The following is a 17,698-nucleotide window of genomic DNA, read 5'->3' as shown; positions in this document are numbered from 1 at the left end:
TGGTGAGGGGTCTGGAGCACAAGTCTTATGGGGAGTGGCTGAGAGAGCTGGGATTGTTTAGTCTGGACAAGAGGAGGCTCAAAGAAGACCTTATTGCACTATACAATTTCCTGAAGGGAGATTGTGATGAGGAGGAGTTTGGCCTCTTCTCCAGGGCAACGAACAAGACCCGAGGAAATGGCCAAAAGCTGTACCAGGGGAGGTTTAGGTTAGACATAAGGAAGAACTTTTTCTCTCAGAGAGTGGTCAGGCACTGGAATGCCCTGCCCAGGGAGGTGGTGGAGTCGCCATCCCTGGCAGTGTTTAAGAGGCACCTGGATGAGGAGCTACGGGATATGGTGAGGAGCTACGGGACATGGTTTAGTGCTTGTGGTAGCAGTGGTAATGGGAGGATGGTTGGACTAGATGATCTTACAGGTCATTTCCAACCTTGTGAATCTATGATTCTATGGTATTCCTATAAAAAATTTGTTATTTTGTAGTCAGTGAAAACTGGCTTAGTAGGCATTAGCGTGTGGTTAAGGTTTGACTTTCAGGAACAACATTCCAAAATGTGTCAGTTTAAAAGAGAATAAGATCATGAATAGTGTAAATGTATTCAATATAAAGGAATCATAATAAAAATAAACTTTTTCAGTAGTTTCTCAATATCATTAAAAGAATCTCTTCAACAGTTTTGCCAGTTCCTCCTTTAGGAGGATTTAGGAGTAGGTCATTTTGGGTTCTGTCCCACATGTGTCATGGGTGACATTAAAAGTATTGCTCCTTTCACATAATTGAAATGTATTCTTCCAATATTGTTCCGTTAGTGTCCTTACTAGGTATATTATTTGTTGTTTTCCTCTGTACTAGTTCTAACATTAAAATGCTTTAAACTAAAATTTAGTATTTCTAGCAACAGCTTTGCTATTGCATTATACATATCTCAAATTATTTATAGCTATTGTGTTGTTGTTGAAGATCATTAAAAACAAAGCAGCAACAACGACAAACTTCTTGAAGAGAAATTCCAAGTTAGCCCTGCCACTCCTAACCTTAGTTACAGGCTTTTTCTCTCTTTCTCTCTCTCTCACTTTCTTTTTTTAATTTTTATTCTTCAAAATACTGCTAAAATTATTTTGGCATTTCATTGTGTTAGAAATATTTCTGATGTTTTGAGAATTCTTGTGTAGATGATGGTTCCTTTGAAATGGGAAAATATGCTTCATAAACAGTTTTAGAAGTATTTCTGTTTATCTGCTTGTGTTTTTAATTTTCTCATTATTAATTTTCTGTAAAACTCTTACAACTGGATTATCATTCACAACGTTAAGCCAAAGATACATTTACTTATTTAGCAAATCTTCAATTTATATAGAATATCCTTTGAATAAAGCAATCATTTGCATTTTCTTAAATGATAGATTTTGCTGCTTTTTTCTTTCCACTGCTTACAAGTTTTACTCAGAAGCCAAATACTTTTAATTTGTTAACATTTTCTAATGTTTTATTTTCGGATAGGTGGAGAACGAACCTGTGGTGTACATGAGCTAATCTGCATTAGAAAAGGTAAGCAACATTTTGCAAAAACTACCTTCCTAGCTTGTGAATAGTATTGGTGAGTTATCAGCTCCTTAATGTTAATGCCTTAATTTTTTTTTTTTTATTTTAGTGTTGTGTATTTGTATTGCAAAATCTTTTGATGCTGACACTGTAAATTTAAAAAAAATAATCATGAAATAAAGTAAAATTTTGGAATTGCAAAATAGAACATGCACTGTCACAGAAAAGAAAGTATTTCCAATATTCACTGAGTTTCATGGAAGTTGTCAACTTTATTCAGCAGTGATAGGAAACCACAAAATACATAAACTGTAATCTCTGCCTTTTACTGTCAGATTTTTGTAGATTGGTTTGATTTCAAGTAATGGTTGAATGTTGTGAGGGTATTTTAAATAAGCGATGTAATGGGCTGCCTGTTTCTTCCTATATTTTCTTGAAATCCTAGTGACTCATTTTATGAAAACAGGCTTTATCAGTTATAAAACCTGTAATTGATAGAGTATGAAATAGAACTGTGCTCAAGAGAGGGCTTTTATAGGTTTAAAGCTGAGTTAAAATGACCAAAGTTTCAGTTTGATGGTGCAGTTCAGTTCATAGAATGACTAGATGCAGTCCTGTGTTCTGCCCCACCCTTTGCCAGCCCAACCCTCGTTTCTGCTTGCTTTGCAGTGGTGTTGCTGTTGAGTCTTTGTGTTCTGATCTGAAAGCTAATCTTATTAAAAAAAAATGTTTCTTCAAGGATTAGTTCATTGAATTGACTCACCATTAGGTCAGAAGAGTGTTCCCATTGCAATTACTTAAAGGTTTTAATAAAAATAAAATAAAAAAAACCAACCCAAACTCATGTACATACTGCCTTCTACCCTCAAAGTTAAGTCTACCGGTTAAGGTAAAAAACGGCTTTATGGCCACAACTTGTCTTTTCCAAATAATTTATTGAAGGAGTGATATAGAGTTGTATGCCATTTCATGGTATTGCAATTAAAAATGCTTTTCTTCTCTTTTAAGCTCTACATTATTCCATTTAAAAAAAAAATAAAAACAGCAAAACATCAAAGCCTTTATTGCTATCTCTGTCTTTCCATTGATGGATAAGTCAGTGCCCGTGGTGCTCTTTATTCCTTCTATAATAGGCTCTGTTTTTCTTTCTGAATAATGAAACTCATTGAACTAGAAAGTTCAGAAAGCCTGCTGATGGAGTTGCAAAGTTCATTAATCTTGCTCATCGCCATTTGTTTCAGGGTATTGTACTGAGTTAAGAAAAATGTTTTCTGCATACTTGGAGGCAGCAGTTGTTTGTTTTTTACTGCTATTGCTGGGAAGCTCAATTGAAGAGAGGGCATCTTTTCTTTTTAAGGTTTTAGATATTATAAACTTTTAGTAATAGTTCCCTGGAATGTATTTTAGCATTGGTGGTTATAGGCTTACCTAAGGATAAGTGTGCTTTAAAGAGAAGCGTTCCCTTAGTACCATTTATACTTGTGTTATATTGGGTTCCTTTTTTCTTTAGACAAGTTTCCATGTGTATTCTTGTAGCCTTCTGTGCCCATATGCACAGCTACCTCACTGACAAACTTCTTGTAATGTGGGAACAGGTGCATTTTTTAATCTATCCTCTCTCTCTGCTTAACAAGTAGCATGTAAAGCATAATGCACTTGCCATCACACTGCATGCCTTTCAGTTGTGTAGTGATTAGATTCCTTGCTTTTACTATATTGATTATTTTATCTAAGACTTCACATCATCTGGTATGCATTCAAGATGTTTTGCATTGTTTTGTCTGCCAAATGGCCTGGCCTAAGGATGAATTTGTATGCCAGGTGTCCAGGGTCTGGATCAGATTGTCAGGATTTGGGTGCATGCTCCAGATTCATACTAACCACTCAGCATATGAAGGCTTTTCTAAACTGAGCACCTGTTGGAATCTGGAGCAGGTCAAATTGGGATTTTCTAGTTCTGTCCCTAATGCCCGGGATACTCATTTCAAGCTTATATAGGAAAGAGCTGAAAAGTGCAAATTTTGTGGCATAGAAGTCTTCCACTTTGCTATATCTTGACCATGCTGTGAAAGCCAAGGCTTCTTTGGTTCGTGAGCTCACTGTTAAAGTTTGATGGACAACTAAGTATTCAGACATGGGAAAAACCCCTCTAGTCTTGACTTGTTTAGTGCAAAGTCATGTCTCCACTCCCTTTTCACTGGTGTCCATATGACTGCGGTACCAGGGATGTACTCTCAAGCACTATTAGCATTTATTTATTCATTTTTCTCAATACATTTGACAAAAATATTCTACATTTGCTATTTGCTTGAATCATCTAGTGCTTTCTGCCAGGTGGTGGTACCTGACTACAGCTACCTGGTGACCTTGAAGGAAAGGTTAGTGGTAAATAATAACCGGTGTGCGTAACCAGAGTTCAAGATACTCAGTACCTTGTGCTTCATTTGTTCTGTTTCTCATAGTCCTTCCAAATATTTTGTCAAGAAGTGACTGATTTGTTAAGCAGGATATTCGATCTTATTTGTCCTGTACTGAAAAGGGAAAAGCAAGCAAACCTGTCTTCAATGAATAATGCAAAGGAAAATCATTTTCAAATGATGTAGTGTAATTAGAATTTATACAAGGATTATAAAACTTGAAATATAGCTGGTGGTGGTGATTAATTTTTCATTCTGGTTAGGAAACTAGCCTGTTCCTGAATTGTCTTTTTTGCCAACTGATTTTTGCTAGGGAAGTAGGAACCTTGGGGTTACTGATGCTTAAATGGGGAAAGCAACCATAAATGTTGTCAAGGCTATGTGTGGCCACACTATTTAGCTCAAATTATTCAGTTAAAACTTCTTTATATGTATGTGAAGACATAACTGTAAAAATAAAGCCCCCAAAAGAAACTGCTGCCTTTGAGTACATTTGGTTATTAAAATTAAAACTATATGAAATTTCACTTTTTATTTTTTAAGAGCTTGCCTTCATTACTTTCATTTTCCTAGATACTCCATGCTGCAGTACTGAGACTGGAAACAATGCAGAAGGGTTGACTTCTCATTTCAAAACATCATTAAAGCTTCTTTGAAGTTAACAATTCTTCCACTGAAATAAATAAAACTAATTTTGGTTGTAGATTTATTTTTAGCTATTAAGAGTCGAAAATTTGCCAGTACTGATTGTAATGCTTACTGAATATCTGTGATTATCTGAATTCTTGTTTGAATGTGATATCAGTATGGTGCCAGTACAGAACTCAGATTTGCTAACCAAAGGTGCGGTAATTGTCTTCTTTAGGACTTGCTCCCACTTCATATAATGTTGTCATGGTTTCATAGATACACAAGATGGACTGTGTGGCAGGTCTGTTTCTAGTCTGCACAAGAAGGCTTGCGGTACTTTTGCAGTGTCTTGCTTGTATGGTTTCCTTTTGCAGATTCATACATATTTGAGAAGCATGTCTAAAATATTGATGGCGGTAGGAAGACTTTTCTGGAAAACCTCAAAAACTAATTTGCATGTATTTTAAAATAAATGCTCATTTTAAGTATGTAAGTATACTACACGTGTCTTGAAAATGTGCATATTTGGAAACAATTATGTAACATCCAGTGGCTGCAGAATATAGAACGAGACACTTCCCAGCTAAAGGAAGTATAATCAGTTATTCAGAAATCTGGCATTACAGCACTGAAATTTGTGACTTCTGTATGTAATGTAGCGTAGTGGTTGCAGTATTTGTATGTCTTCATATGGACACACTGTTGAATTTTGGAAGCTGAAAAATGGGAAAATATATTTTTCATTGTATTACAGATGAATGTCTTGTTTACTTCTGTTTTTCATTTAATGCCAGTTTGTACATATATATTTATTTTCAAATTCTTACCTGTTTGACAGTGCAAATTCACGGTGTGTCTAAGAGGAGCCTTCCTTATCTTAGCAGTGGACTAATTTGCTTCATTCAGCCTCTTACAATTCCTGACATAGCAGAAGAGAGGAACAAAGTTTTCTGAAATATATACGTCTGCTGTTTATTCTAATATGGTGAAAGGTTTGCTTTTTTCTGGCTGGTAACACCCAAATATTTTTGAGAGAGTCATGAGAACGGTGTAAGCTGTTCCTTTGGTTATTTACCATGGACACGAAAGAATCTGGGGAACTTGAGAACAGCCCAGAAAAATATATCTTTTTTTTGACTGTGCTATGCTCCGTAGCTAGGCTGCTAGTTTAGCTTGGAATTGGCTGTTGTTAGATGTACTAATGTTTCAATTGAGGCTGTTTTTCAAGTTCTGTTTGTACAGATGAGAGACTGGTGATGAGTTTTTATGATATTGACCTGTAACTGAAGGGCTCTTCAATGTATTCTGATATGTATAACGTTCACTATATGATGTAGAAGTGACATTAAAGCAAAAAATTAATGACCACAATATTTTTAGGTCTCTTTCACCTGTCACTGTTCGTTTGTGTAGTTTTGAAGAAATGTAAAGTGATACTTCTAACTCAGTAATGTATTTTGTTTAATTGATGGAAATGTAGATTGAGTATCTGACTAAGGTCTGAGTTGCATAGATTTTTTTATAATTATTTTAGTAAGACCTTTATACTTTTGCAAGATGTTCTTTCTATTGTTGTAGCAGTCTTACAAACAAAGGAAATTATTCAGCAAACTGTCTTTGTGACTAATAATGGAACAGAAGTGCTCTTTAATATGCAAAAGAAAGAAGTTACAAGGAGACTCTGTCTTTGGCTGACAATGTAAGATGTCACTTTTAATAATAATTTTGAAAAGATAAGAAGGTATGAATTTTTGTTTTGCCAGAAAAATACTCTAAGTAGAACGATGTACTCTTTAACTTTCTGGTCAACTATCCTCATCTGTTCACTTGTATGTGAATGTTAAGTTGCCAATTGCATTTCACTGAAGTGGTAAAAATAGTATTTATTAATGAGATTCCCTTTGTAACTAGAAACATACAACTACAAAAGTTCCAAATGGAAAGCACAGAGTTGACTACTTTATTTTTATTTTTTTAAATAGAGATAGAATTGATATCCTTGTATTAAAAGTCTACACAACCATTGCTACTTCTGTAATATATTCAGAAAATAGTAATCAACCTACTTGTTATTGTGTTGAGAAATATATCAAATTTCATGTGTTTCTAGCCTGAAAAAAATATGTATTTTGTTCCAGGAGTGCTAAACTTAATACACTTAGGTGATATAAGCGTGGCTACATATTCAAAAGATGAAAGCAATGGCATTAAGATTAGCAACACTAGAGTAAATTCTAAATCTTCTCTGTTGGAAGGCTAACCTGGATTTATACATTTTGGACTAGTGAAAGTGTAATATGCAATAAATATTTTATTTATCCGTGAGGTGACTGATGGCCACACAGGAAGCAGAGTATATTTCTGTTTCTTCTCCCATGCTCTGCAGTTTTCTGCAAACCAGCATCTACTGGGTTCTTGTAATTCAACTATCTCAGCTTCTTTTCTTCTTTTGACACAAAACCTGGTAAGAATTTTGGTATATCCAAATTCTAAGCTCCCAGCATTTTTTTTTCAGATAACATGTTGACACTGTAGCTTTTACTGCCCAATACTTTGCTATGTGTTCTATTTAATTGCTGTGCTATTTAGTGATTCTGGATTGTCTCACACTTCATCGCACAGAATTTTTGGAAATTTTTGTTTTTTAAAGACTTTTATGATGTAATTCTTTTTTTGCCAGTTTTGGTGGGTTCCTTTGTGGTAACTGTGAGGGAGCACACCGCAAGTCTCTAGACCTGTGCAGCTCTTTTGGCTTTTGCACTAGGAGATTATTTGAGAGCTCCATTAAATGTCTGTAGGCACTGCTGTTCTCTCATCCACCATGTGGCAAATGCAGGCATCTAACCTGCTGTGTGATTGCAACAGATTAATGGGATTTGAGGGTAATCAAGACTATTCACTATATTTTTCCTAGGAGCAATAAAATGTTTCTTTTCAGAGATTTCTGTTGAGGTACTACTTACAAGGCAATGGATTCTGTACTGGAGAGAAAAGACACTGAGAGACTGGTAAATCAGCAGGGGTGGCAGGCTGAGCACTGGTCAGGATTTAGGAATGACAAGATTTCTCTCAAAAGTTTAAATCTGCCCTTTGGACTGTGGCTTCTGCTATTTCTAATTTTTTTCTTAGTTCAGTGATATTTTGGAGCCCAAGATTCTTCTTTTCATACAGTGAAATTTATCTTAAAAGACAGTTTTAGCTTGGTGATTTAGAAGAACCAGGAAAAAAAAATCCTGTAAATGACAATCTGCAAAGGCAACATGAAAGTTGCTACAAGTATTTTGTGTGGATGTATGAGCAGTTAAGTTTGAACCAAAACCTTCCTAACGCTAACTTGCAAAGTAGATGTTTAGTCAAGTGATGTAATGAAAATTACCTGAATCATTTTTATTTTTCAAAATAAAGTATATTCCAAATTTCTTCCCATATAAAGGAAATCCTGGGATGTAGGCAATAAAACTACTATTATCACACTGGTGCTTGTAATTAGATGCTAAGAAGAAGAGGGGAAAAAAGTCAGACATTATCTCTGTATCAGTGCAGACAGTATGAAGTGACATAAGCCAATTGGTGATAAAGCTGCTGTTATTCCAGATGGCTTTCCACTAGAATAAAGATGACACTTTTATTATGGCAGGGTAGCTGTCATGATACTGTAATTCTACTAATGCTTTTCATGTAAACAAGCACGTTTCGTTTTTACCTTTCTTAATTCTTGTGTTTACTTCTTTTTCTTTATAAATTACCCTTTAAATTGGATCTTATATCACTTCAGATAATGTCAGTTTTCTATTTTACACAGAATTACTTTGAAAAGTATATAAATAGCAATATCCTTTAAAAATTCTATTCCAAATAGAGAATTAAATAAGCACTCTCATTCTGATTTCATTCTGATTTCATTCTGATTTCATTCTGTCTTTCAAACTTCTTAAAGGTTAATGTTACCAAAAAATGTTAATAATTTTCTTATTTAGGAAGTACTCTTTCTAGCACTGCATTGAAATTCAGGTGTTTCATGTTTGTCCTCACTTGGAGCTGCATAATACAGGGTAACATGCTGGGGATAGAAATTTGAAGTGTTGAAATACAGGTATCTTGTGTTGCTTGTGCTTATAATTTGTGCCAGAGTGTGTTAACTTGCTGTATAATGAGATGGAGGAGAAAAAAATGCACAGAAAAGTATGACCTAAGTCTGATGTTACAACATATGCATTATCATAATCAGCTGACAGCCATTAGTAAATGCCTAAATTAGGAAGACTACTCCAGAAGAAAGGCAAATTCAAGTTTGAATTAAAGGGAGCAGACACAATCTTTATATTGAAAAAATCTGGTTTTAATGTTAGCAAAATCTTGGTTTTGTGGTTTTTAGTTTTGTTTTGTTTTTAAACAAGTAAAGAACAACAAGAACAAACCACAACAAACACTTTGATAGATGGAATTTAATTGCTTGTTTTGTTTTGAGTTGTGCTCAAATACTTTTCCCGATGCTTGTTTTGGTGAAACATGAAAGGAATCAGTAACTCTTAGAAAGGAATTAATACAGTTCTGGTGTTTCTGATGAGAGAAGAAAGGTTAATACGACTTGACACAAAAGACATAGGAGGTGTGTTTTGACTTTTGGAAAGTTTAATAAAAATTTTTCTGAGATCTCTAAGTCTTTCAATGAGTTGAACAGAAGCATCAACTACTCAGTTTTTGTGGTAAAGTTGCTTCTGTGTTTTGTTGTTGTTATTTGTTTTGTGTTTGTTTGTTTGTTTTTCTTCTTCTTTTAATATGGGGAAGTATTTTAATAACATCAGCTGACAGTATGTGTAGTTAAGGATTCCAGGTCTTCTAACACAACACTGTGTAAAGTATTTCTCTCTATGATTGTGTTTAGCCTAGGTTAGCTAAATTCTAGTTGGTTGCTGCCTTTCTAAATAAAAAATGAGCATACCTTTTTTTTGTTTCAAATGCTTTTGTGCTATGATCTCAAAGGCAGTTGAATTTCTTTGCATCATCCCCTAGTTACTTTAATTTGTGCACATGAAGGATAGTATTGCATTTGTAAATGAATAATTAAAGCATCTCTGGCTTTGTACTGCACTAGCTAGGTGAGCAGCATGATGTGGAGTGAGAAGTCCAAAAATAACTGACTGGACAATACAGATAATAAATATAGTATAAGTTAGTGCATGTAAGTACGTATTAATAACACTGCATCCTTTTTAATACATCTGAGGGTTGTTATTGGTGTTCTGTGACATTTATTTGAAGATGTTAATGTTTTCTGAGGAGTCTGAAACTTTTTTTTTTTTTAAAGAAAAATCATTTAGTGACAGAGAGTTATATTTTTCTATTTGAGAAAGAGATAGTAATTCAATATTTAGGATGAAGAGATGGTAAGTTTCCGTTTTCTAATAATTATCATTCTAGTGATAATAACAAAAGTAAATTAAAGTTAATTTAATACTTCTGTAATGAGTATAACTTATGTCATTTCCATAGCCAGCAATTCAATTAATCCTAATAGCTTTGTAGTGTGACATTTGTTCCTTTCACATTTGTAAAGCTCTGTTATGTTGTTATAAATTTAAACATTCATTGCTGTTTTTCCTTAAGAGTTGAGGATAATTATAAGTCCAAAAAGTAAGATGTTTTTGAAATTTGGATGTGAAAGATGACTACTGAAGAATTGCCCTTCTGCTGCTATGTCGTTCTAAAAGAAACTGCAGGGAATCTCAGAGAATTTTAAAAATGCTCTTCATTGTACAATCATTGCCCAAACCAATTTTGAATTGATCACAACGTGTTTTGAATTAGAGTAATTGCTGTGATGAATGTGGCGTGGATGGATTTTGCATGGAAGCATACTTTTTTTTCCCTTCTATTTACATAGTATAACTGGTTGAAATGTAACTTCAACTGTGAGAATTTAATTGAAGGGTTGGTGTGATATATAAAACCTTTGTTCACAGATAGGAATCTGTACGCATTTATGTGTGGAAATTTTTTTTTTCTGGCTATATAATGGTATTATAGTAAAGGCTTTAAACTTGATGATAAATTTAATCTGTGAACAAGCATTTTAAAGATTCTTTACATGGAATCAAATTGAATCTGCAACATAATTTTTAAGTCTTATATTCATGCTGCTTTACATACACTATTAGTGAGGCTGCAGCTAATGTTACATCCTTTCCCTTTTACAAAGTATCAGCCACTGTTTTATTTCACTCCAGAAAGATGTCATCAGATACTGTGTTTCCATAGAGAGCTACACAGTTTGTGTACAGACTGTCTTTTAACCAATTTGTATCCAGGAAGTACTCAAGAAAAATTAAAAAGCATTGTGTTTTCAAGCTACTTTTCTAATAAGGTAACAGTTAATCTAATTAAAGAGAACGTTCCTTTCTCTCTATTGTGAGTCATAGGCTCATGGAATTATTGGATTACAGTTGTCTCCTGCTCAGTGCATCTCTGGTGTTGAATTTGGGCAAAGTTGCTTAGAACGACCTGCTTCAGTAACAAAGCAGTATTCATAGATAAATTTCTGAGGTTTCATTTGCTTTATCTGTTTCTTCCTCCTGATCTTTTTTCTGTTTTTGCTTTCCAACTTTTTCTGTGCACTCTATGCTAACCTTAACTCATACCTTCTATTTCCCTGCTGGGCCTCATTAGCTTGTGCCTAATTGCCACTTTTCACTTAATTTTCACTTCTTTTTGTGCCTGGTTTCTTCTTGCAGCCTCTTCTTTCTGCCTCTGTCTTTGATAGATATTAGAACTGGAAATTACTGAAGAAAGATGCTCTGCTCTCAATCCACACTCTAGTCCTGTAAGGTCAGAATCAGTAACTCAGAGAAATTGAATGTCATTCTGTCAGCCTTAGACATTGTCAGTCATCTATACACTGTCTTGGGAAGGAATGGAGCACGTTTCCTTCCAACACAATCTTGGGAGATTGTATCTGTTAGACTTACAGGCCAAAAAAGGAAGATATGACAAACTGGACTTTTTTTTTTCCTTTAAAGTTTCCAAGCTTTTCCATATTTAGGAAAGCTTCTTGAAGATGATAGAAGGATGCCTGACATGTGCCAAATTTACCTTGCTCTCAATCAGGGAACACTAGGGTATTTTTAAATTATTTTATGAAGTCTGGATTTTCTTCTCATTCTTGGTTATAACATAATGATTTTTTTGAAACTTAAACAGAAAAAAACTTTCCAGGCTGAGGCAGAGTTGCCATTGATTTGAGCTGTAACAAGTAAATTTAATAAAGTAATAACTCCTATCTTCTGACTAGAGTAGCAGGTAATCCAAGTAGAAAGTTCTACCAAGATCTTTCATAACTGAAAGTATTTCTCTATTTGTCCAGATTAATGAAAACATAAATATAGCTTTTTTTTTCCTCTCTGGTCTGGACTGGAATTCTACCTTTCATACCTTGATGCTCTGCGTGATAGCAGAATGTCTCATCTTGAAGTACTAATGGGGAAATTTGTAGCTCTGTAAATCTCTATTTCTGTTATGCTATCTGAAATTGTCAATATGATACACCTGGTCTCCCCTGTTGCACTGTTTGTTTGTTTGTTCTATTCTACTCTTATTCAGCAGTCATACTTTGTTCTTATATTTTTTGATTTGTCTTGGACTTTAATGGTTTGGAAGATGAAGGTTAAATTTCAGAGCTTTCCAATCATTTCTAGCTTTGCCTTCAGTTTTTCATAAAACAGTGTTCCCAACTTAATTGACTTAATTAAGAGTTGCTCATGTTTTTCCTAACTCTTCTTATATGATCTAAAAGACATAAAAAGCACTTACTGAAGTTTGACTAAATAGAGGCACCAGTTTTAGTTTAATTGGGGTTTCTACTTCATTCCTTTAGGACTACTTTTCTTGACAGTTTGGTCTTTTTTTCAGAAATTTTGCCCAGATGGGTTCTTTGTTCCTTCTCTTCTGAAATTGTTAGGTAGAAAGACAGTGAATTTAAGCACAATATTGCACAATATTACACAATCCCTTTGGTCAAAGATTGAAAAAATAAAAAGAAAGAAAGCAAAAAGAATTTGCACTATTTCAGATAGGCCTGGATGTCCGGCTCAAAATTAGCAGAAGTTCAAGTCAGACCCGTTCATTTTAGATTGTGAAAGGTGCATTTTTTTTTTTTTTTTTTTGTATCTTTTGTTCTTGTGATTTTGTTGCTGTTGTTTTTTAATGACAATAAAAAATGGTCCCTATCATCCTGCAAATAACACTGCCAAACAGTGCCGAAACTGAGGGGCTGGTGGAACTGTTTGTGTTTCTCAGTCAGCACTTTTGAAGAGAAGAGGAAGCTCAGATTTACTAAGGTCATAGGCAGATGCAGAGAGTAATTTAATTTGGAAGACTCCTGGGAAAGTCACATGCAGTTCAGCCCCCTACTCAAGGCAGGACTGATTTTAAAGTTAGGTTCTGTAACCTTTCTAGGGCATCTGGTCCAGCACTGAACACCTCTTATTCTGGATTTTCCCCCATCCCATGTCCCACTAGAGCTTTCCTTGTTTCTACTTCTTGTCCTTTTTCATTACATCTCTGTTAATACAGTCTGCTGGTAAGTTTTCTTTAATATTGTCTCCTTCATGAAAGATATTGGCACACAGTATTACACTCCTAACATGAAATGCTAGGAGCCTTACCAATGGAATTAACGAACCTAATAAATCTTTATAAGTCTTCTCTAACAAGCAAAAGGCTTCTACAAATAATTAGATTGCTCCTAAGTACTTTTGTCCCCATTTGTCCCATTTGGTACATCCTTTCCCAAATTTTGTATTTCTAAAATATTTTCCTAAGTAATCTTGGCCATTATGTCATTACTGATATACTTAGGTCCTGATGGACTTGCAAGATTCTGTCCCTGCAAAAGGTGCCCAAAAGTCCCTTTCAGTTATCTGCTTCACAGTGATTACACATTCTTTATTTTATACAGACATGTCAGTCTACTTCAGTCTTGGTTCCACTACCTAGTTTCAATGAAGTATGCTTTATCTCCATCTGCCTTAGCTCTTTCTCGTTTTATACTAAAGTGACACAAGTACCATATTAAAGAATGTACTGTTAGGTGGTTGGTTTTGTTTTTTTGTTCGGTTGGTTTTTTTTACTTTCAGCTTTCTTGCTCCCATGGAATCCTGTTTGTCAGGGAGTGATGAGGTCCAGCTGGTCCTTAAAGAAGGAGGAGTCAGAAGCTGAGTATAACAAAGCTGGCAGAGGCAATGGTCTTACCAGCAAGGACACAGTCCCTTCCCTTTTTCATTTTCCTTTTTATCCTACTGTGCTGTCTCCAAATCTCCAGCCCCTTTCAGGAAAAGGGGATGCTCTTGGATCCCATATGCTGCTCTTCCTCAAGTGTTCCATCAAAAATTTCAGCCTTGGTAAATGTTAACAATATCCTCATTTTCTGCAGTGGCCTAGTCTTGTTACTGGAGTCCAGTACTGCTGCAGAACCTCTTGCAAGCTCTTACAATGTCTTTTGTCCCATACTGAGACCATGTATTTTCTGTTCTTGAAAAGATGTCTGGAAGAAGAAGAAAACCTGTTGAAATTCAACAGTGTTAAATATGTACTCAAATGGAAAAGCTGGCATTTCGGTTATCTCATATATATTTTGAATGTTAGTAGTATTTATTAATGACCAGTTCTGACAAATATAAAAACTTTTGCAAGTTACACTTAAATAGACTGTTTTTTTTTTTTTTTAACATGTCCTTCTCTGTTTCTTTTAGTATCTCCTGAAGCAATTGGATTCCTGTCTGCAGTTGGGGTATTCATTATCCTCATGCTGCTGCTTTTCCTATATATTAATAAGAAGATGTGTTTTGAAAATGTTGGTGGTTTCCCTGATCTTGATTCAGGATACCCTACGAGAAAGAATTCACAAGATAAGCTGTGTAAGTATCTGAAATAGAATATATTGGACATCAAGTTATAAGAGCCTGAGAATTTTTTTGTGGAAATACACAAATAATCACTTGATTGAAATGATGAAATAATGCAATGTTGACTTTTCCCTGTGATTTTGCACTACGTAAAAGGGAGGAAACCTCTGTATTCACAAACTGCAGAAAATCAACAGCTTTATAACTAGAGAGTTTACATTTACTTATGGGAAGATATTTCTTTTGTGCTGTGTGAATACTCTTAAATGCATTTTTAACATCCTGTAATTGTGTACAATTAAATCTGAAGTAAATTTGTGACTGGAATTTTTTTTTTTTCCACTCAGCTTTTTTAAATCCTTCGCTGACTTTTTGTGTAAGGTGTTTACTTACCTGGAAAATAATTTTAAAGATGCAAAACAGAAAATAAAATCAGAAAATAAATCAATAAAGCTAATAAGTTTTTTCTATACTTTTTAAATATTGTCCTTGGAAATAGTATTGATAAATGAGAGAAGAGCAGACCTCCTAAAATATATTGAGGGTTAGTAAAATAGCCCCATCTGTACTTTTGGGCTGCAGATATTGAATTGGATTTGTTAGCTGTCTTGAGTGGAAGATACAAGCACTAGAGAAGAGAATGGGAAATTTGAGACTTTTTTGTCTTCTGCCTTTTTGAAAGGCACAGCTGAATTTTTAAGGCTTGGGTTTTTTGTTTGTTTGTTTGTTTGTTTTTTAGACAAGTAGCTACTGCCCCTGAAAGTCAAATATTCCTTCTTAAATTTCTTTTTGCTGCAGAACAAGTCTTCATGATTTGACATATGTTATGTAAAACACAGCAACAGTTTTTGGGGTCAGGAAGTCTCTGTGATGTGAGCTTTTATGCAAATAGTGTGTTAAAGGGTTATTGTACTGTGAAAAGTGTATTGTTCTTGAAAGGGCATCATTTAAATGTCTCACAACTTCTTCTTTGCAGGTTAGAATAAAAATACATGTTCCTTCCTCACACAGTTGTCTTATTTTTGAGAATAATGGATTTTATTGTGGCTAGTTGATGCTGCAGATGATGAAAGACTGTCATTTTGCTGGTTGATTATGGATTCGTTTCAAGATATTTATTTATGCTTTCTTCTTATTGTTTTCAATGCATATTGAATGGAAAACGCAAAGCAGCAGCCTCCCCTGGTAAATGTAGTGAGTTTGAGGTAGCAAAAGCAAATAGCTATGAAATAGAACTTGAAGAAATGGAGTTGATCTGTTTATGAAACAGAAGATCTTTCTGTACGTTTTTTTTATTTTTTATTTTTTTGCTGCTGAGTAAATTGGAAAAATGGCATTTTTCAGAAACTTCCACCAAAATCTGAGCCTTCCTTCTGTGTCTTCTCTGGTGGACACTCTTAGCAGCGCTGTAGATGATCTGACCAGTGTTGTTGGAGAAGTTGGTTATAGTGTAGCCGATTCAGTAACAGAACAGGTAACAAACATGATAAATGGCCTTCGTGCAGAAGATGAGAGCTCCAAAATGCGGAATGATAAACCAGCACAAGACAGAGAAGAAAATGCACCATGGTTAACTGAGCCTAAGGAAATTAATATTAAAGCCAAGAGGGATATTGCAGAACAGAAGGAGATTCAGTATTCCAATTCCTTAGAAGACAGAAATCAAGATGGAGTATTCAACCATGTTGTGGGTGAAAACCAGTTCCAATTAAAAGGCAAAGATAGTAATGATTGCTTAGAAGATACAGAAGTACCTTGGGATTTTAAGAATGTAGGAAGACCTCTTAAAAGGGAAGTAGTAGGAGGAAATGACTATTTTGAAAATGATAAGTTACTGAAGGATAGTAGCCTGAAAAATAATAAATTTACAATGCAGGAGTCTGTTGAGAATCAAGATAGTTGCCTACATACAATACCTGATAATTCTGAGAATCACTGGCATCACAAAATCAAGCCATGTTCTCATGGAATTGATTGTAATGACTCTGAAGAAGTCCGTGGTATGAATGTTCCTCGAGATTTAGAAACAAAATTTGTTGAAGTACAGAAGCAAAAATTATCAGACTCCAGTTTGAAGATACACAATAATCACCCCAGTTGCATTAATGAAATCAAAGAGAAGTCTGAAGCCTTTTTTGACAGGAAAGAAAAATCTGAAGATGATGCATCACCTACTGTTGCAAAAGTAGGTTACAAGAAAAACTCAAAGAAACCAGAAAAGAAATCAAGAGGGCTGTGTAATAAGAAGACAGCAGGAAAAGGTGAGAAGTCTGTCAGGAAACTGCATTCTTCAGCCTTTCCTGAAACCTATGTACTTCCTACTTTTTTCACTTGACTTACACATTTCACTTTAGTAATGATGTTTCCCATGGATGAAAGTAGGTCTGTTTGTCAGGGCTTTATTCTCTAATTATATTGGTGTCTCTTGGAAGTTAATTACTCTTCAAGTATTAGTCAAAGGAACTGATTAAGAAATATCTTTCCTATATTCTAACTTTTTCTATATACAGTTCATCTTGCCTTTTCTCAGTTTTCTTGTGTGATTTCTGGTGAAAACTAGGGATTAATTAATACTGGAAATTAAGACCTGTTCTGTTGCACAATTTGTTTTGCATATTTTAAAAACATTGCATAAAATGTGAAAAGATGACAGAGGGGAAAAATTGAACTTCTGTTACATTGGCATTATACTGGATCTTCAGAATGTATTTCTAGCAAATGTAACATAATTTTGAGACAGAATAAATGACAAGTGGCAATTAAGTGATTTTAAGTGTAGAAGAAGCTGAGCAAGGCTTGTCTTAAAGAAAGTTGTAGTCTTACAGAGAAAACCTATATACTGTTGATATGGGTGCTGTGTGTGCTGTCTTCAACATCTAATTTTAAACAATATGATGAAAGTGTTGTAATGAAAGCTCATGAGCAAGAAGTGAAATCCTACATTTTACAAAATTCTTTTACAGGCTGTGCAGTGAAATTTTAGAATGTAATGTAGAATGTCTGGAGATATTGTTTTGGTGGAGAAGTCAATAATCTGATCAAGAAAGTTTTTTTTTTTTCAGTGTATGTTTGTTCCTTTGTCTGAAAACTTCAGTTGTTAATTTTTTGTTTGCTTGATTTAGTAGGTGATTGGTGTATTTGTATGATAAACTGTGATGTTATCTGTTGATATCTCATGAAACAATTTGAAGTAGTATGTTCTCTATTGAA

General features: G+C 34.6%; 1 protein-coding gene across 4 annotated transcripts in view; it reads left to right on the top strand.

Moving 5' to 3' along the window:
• The window catches only part of SYT14 (synaptotagmin 14), an 80,388-nt gene that overhangs the window by 10,606 nt on the left and 52,084 nt on the right, over positions 1-17,698 (top strand). For 3 of the 4 annotated variants that reach the window (XR_016464032.1, XR_016464031.1, XM_090135112.1), the window contains exons 1-2: positions 14,413-14,500; positions 15,465-16,749. Coding sequence is in view for 1 of the 4 variants with exons in the window: in XM_090135112.1 (XP_089991238.1) it covers positions 15,819-16,749 (931 nt within the window). In the remaining 3 variants the exon portion in view is untranslated. Of the gene's footprint in view, positions 1-1,500; positions 1,549-14,335; positions 14,501-15,464; positions 16,750-17,698 lie in introns of those variants that run through there. The other variant, XR_016464033.1, reaches the window with a different exon arrangement.

The sequence above is a fragment of the Phasianus colchicus genome, chromosome 2, assembly GCF_987193195.1.
Source record: "Phasianus colchicus chromosome 2, bPhaCol1.hap1.1, whole genome shotgun sequence".
Lineage (NCBI taxonomy): Eukaryota > Metazoa > Chordata > Aves > Galliformes > Phasianidae > Phasianus > Phasianus colchicus.
This window is presented reverse-complemented; position numbering and strand designations above follow the sequence as displayed.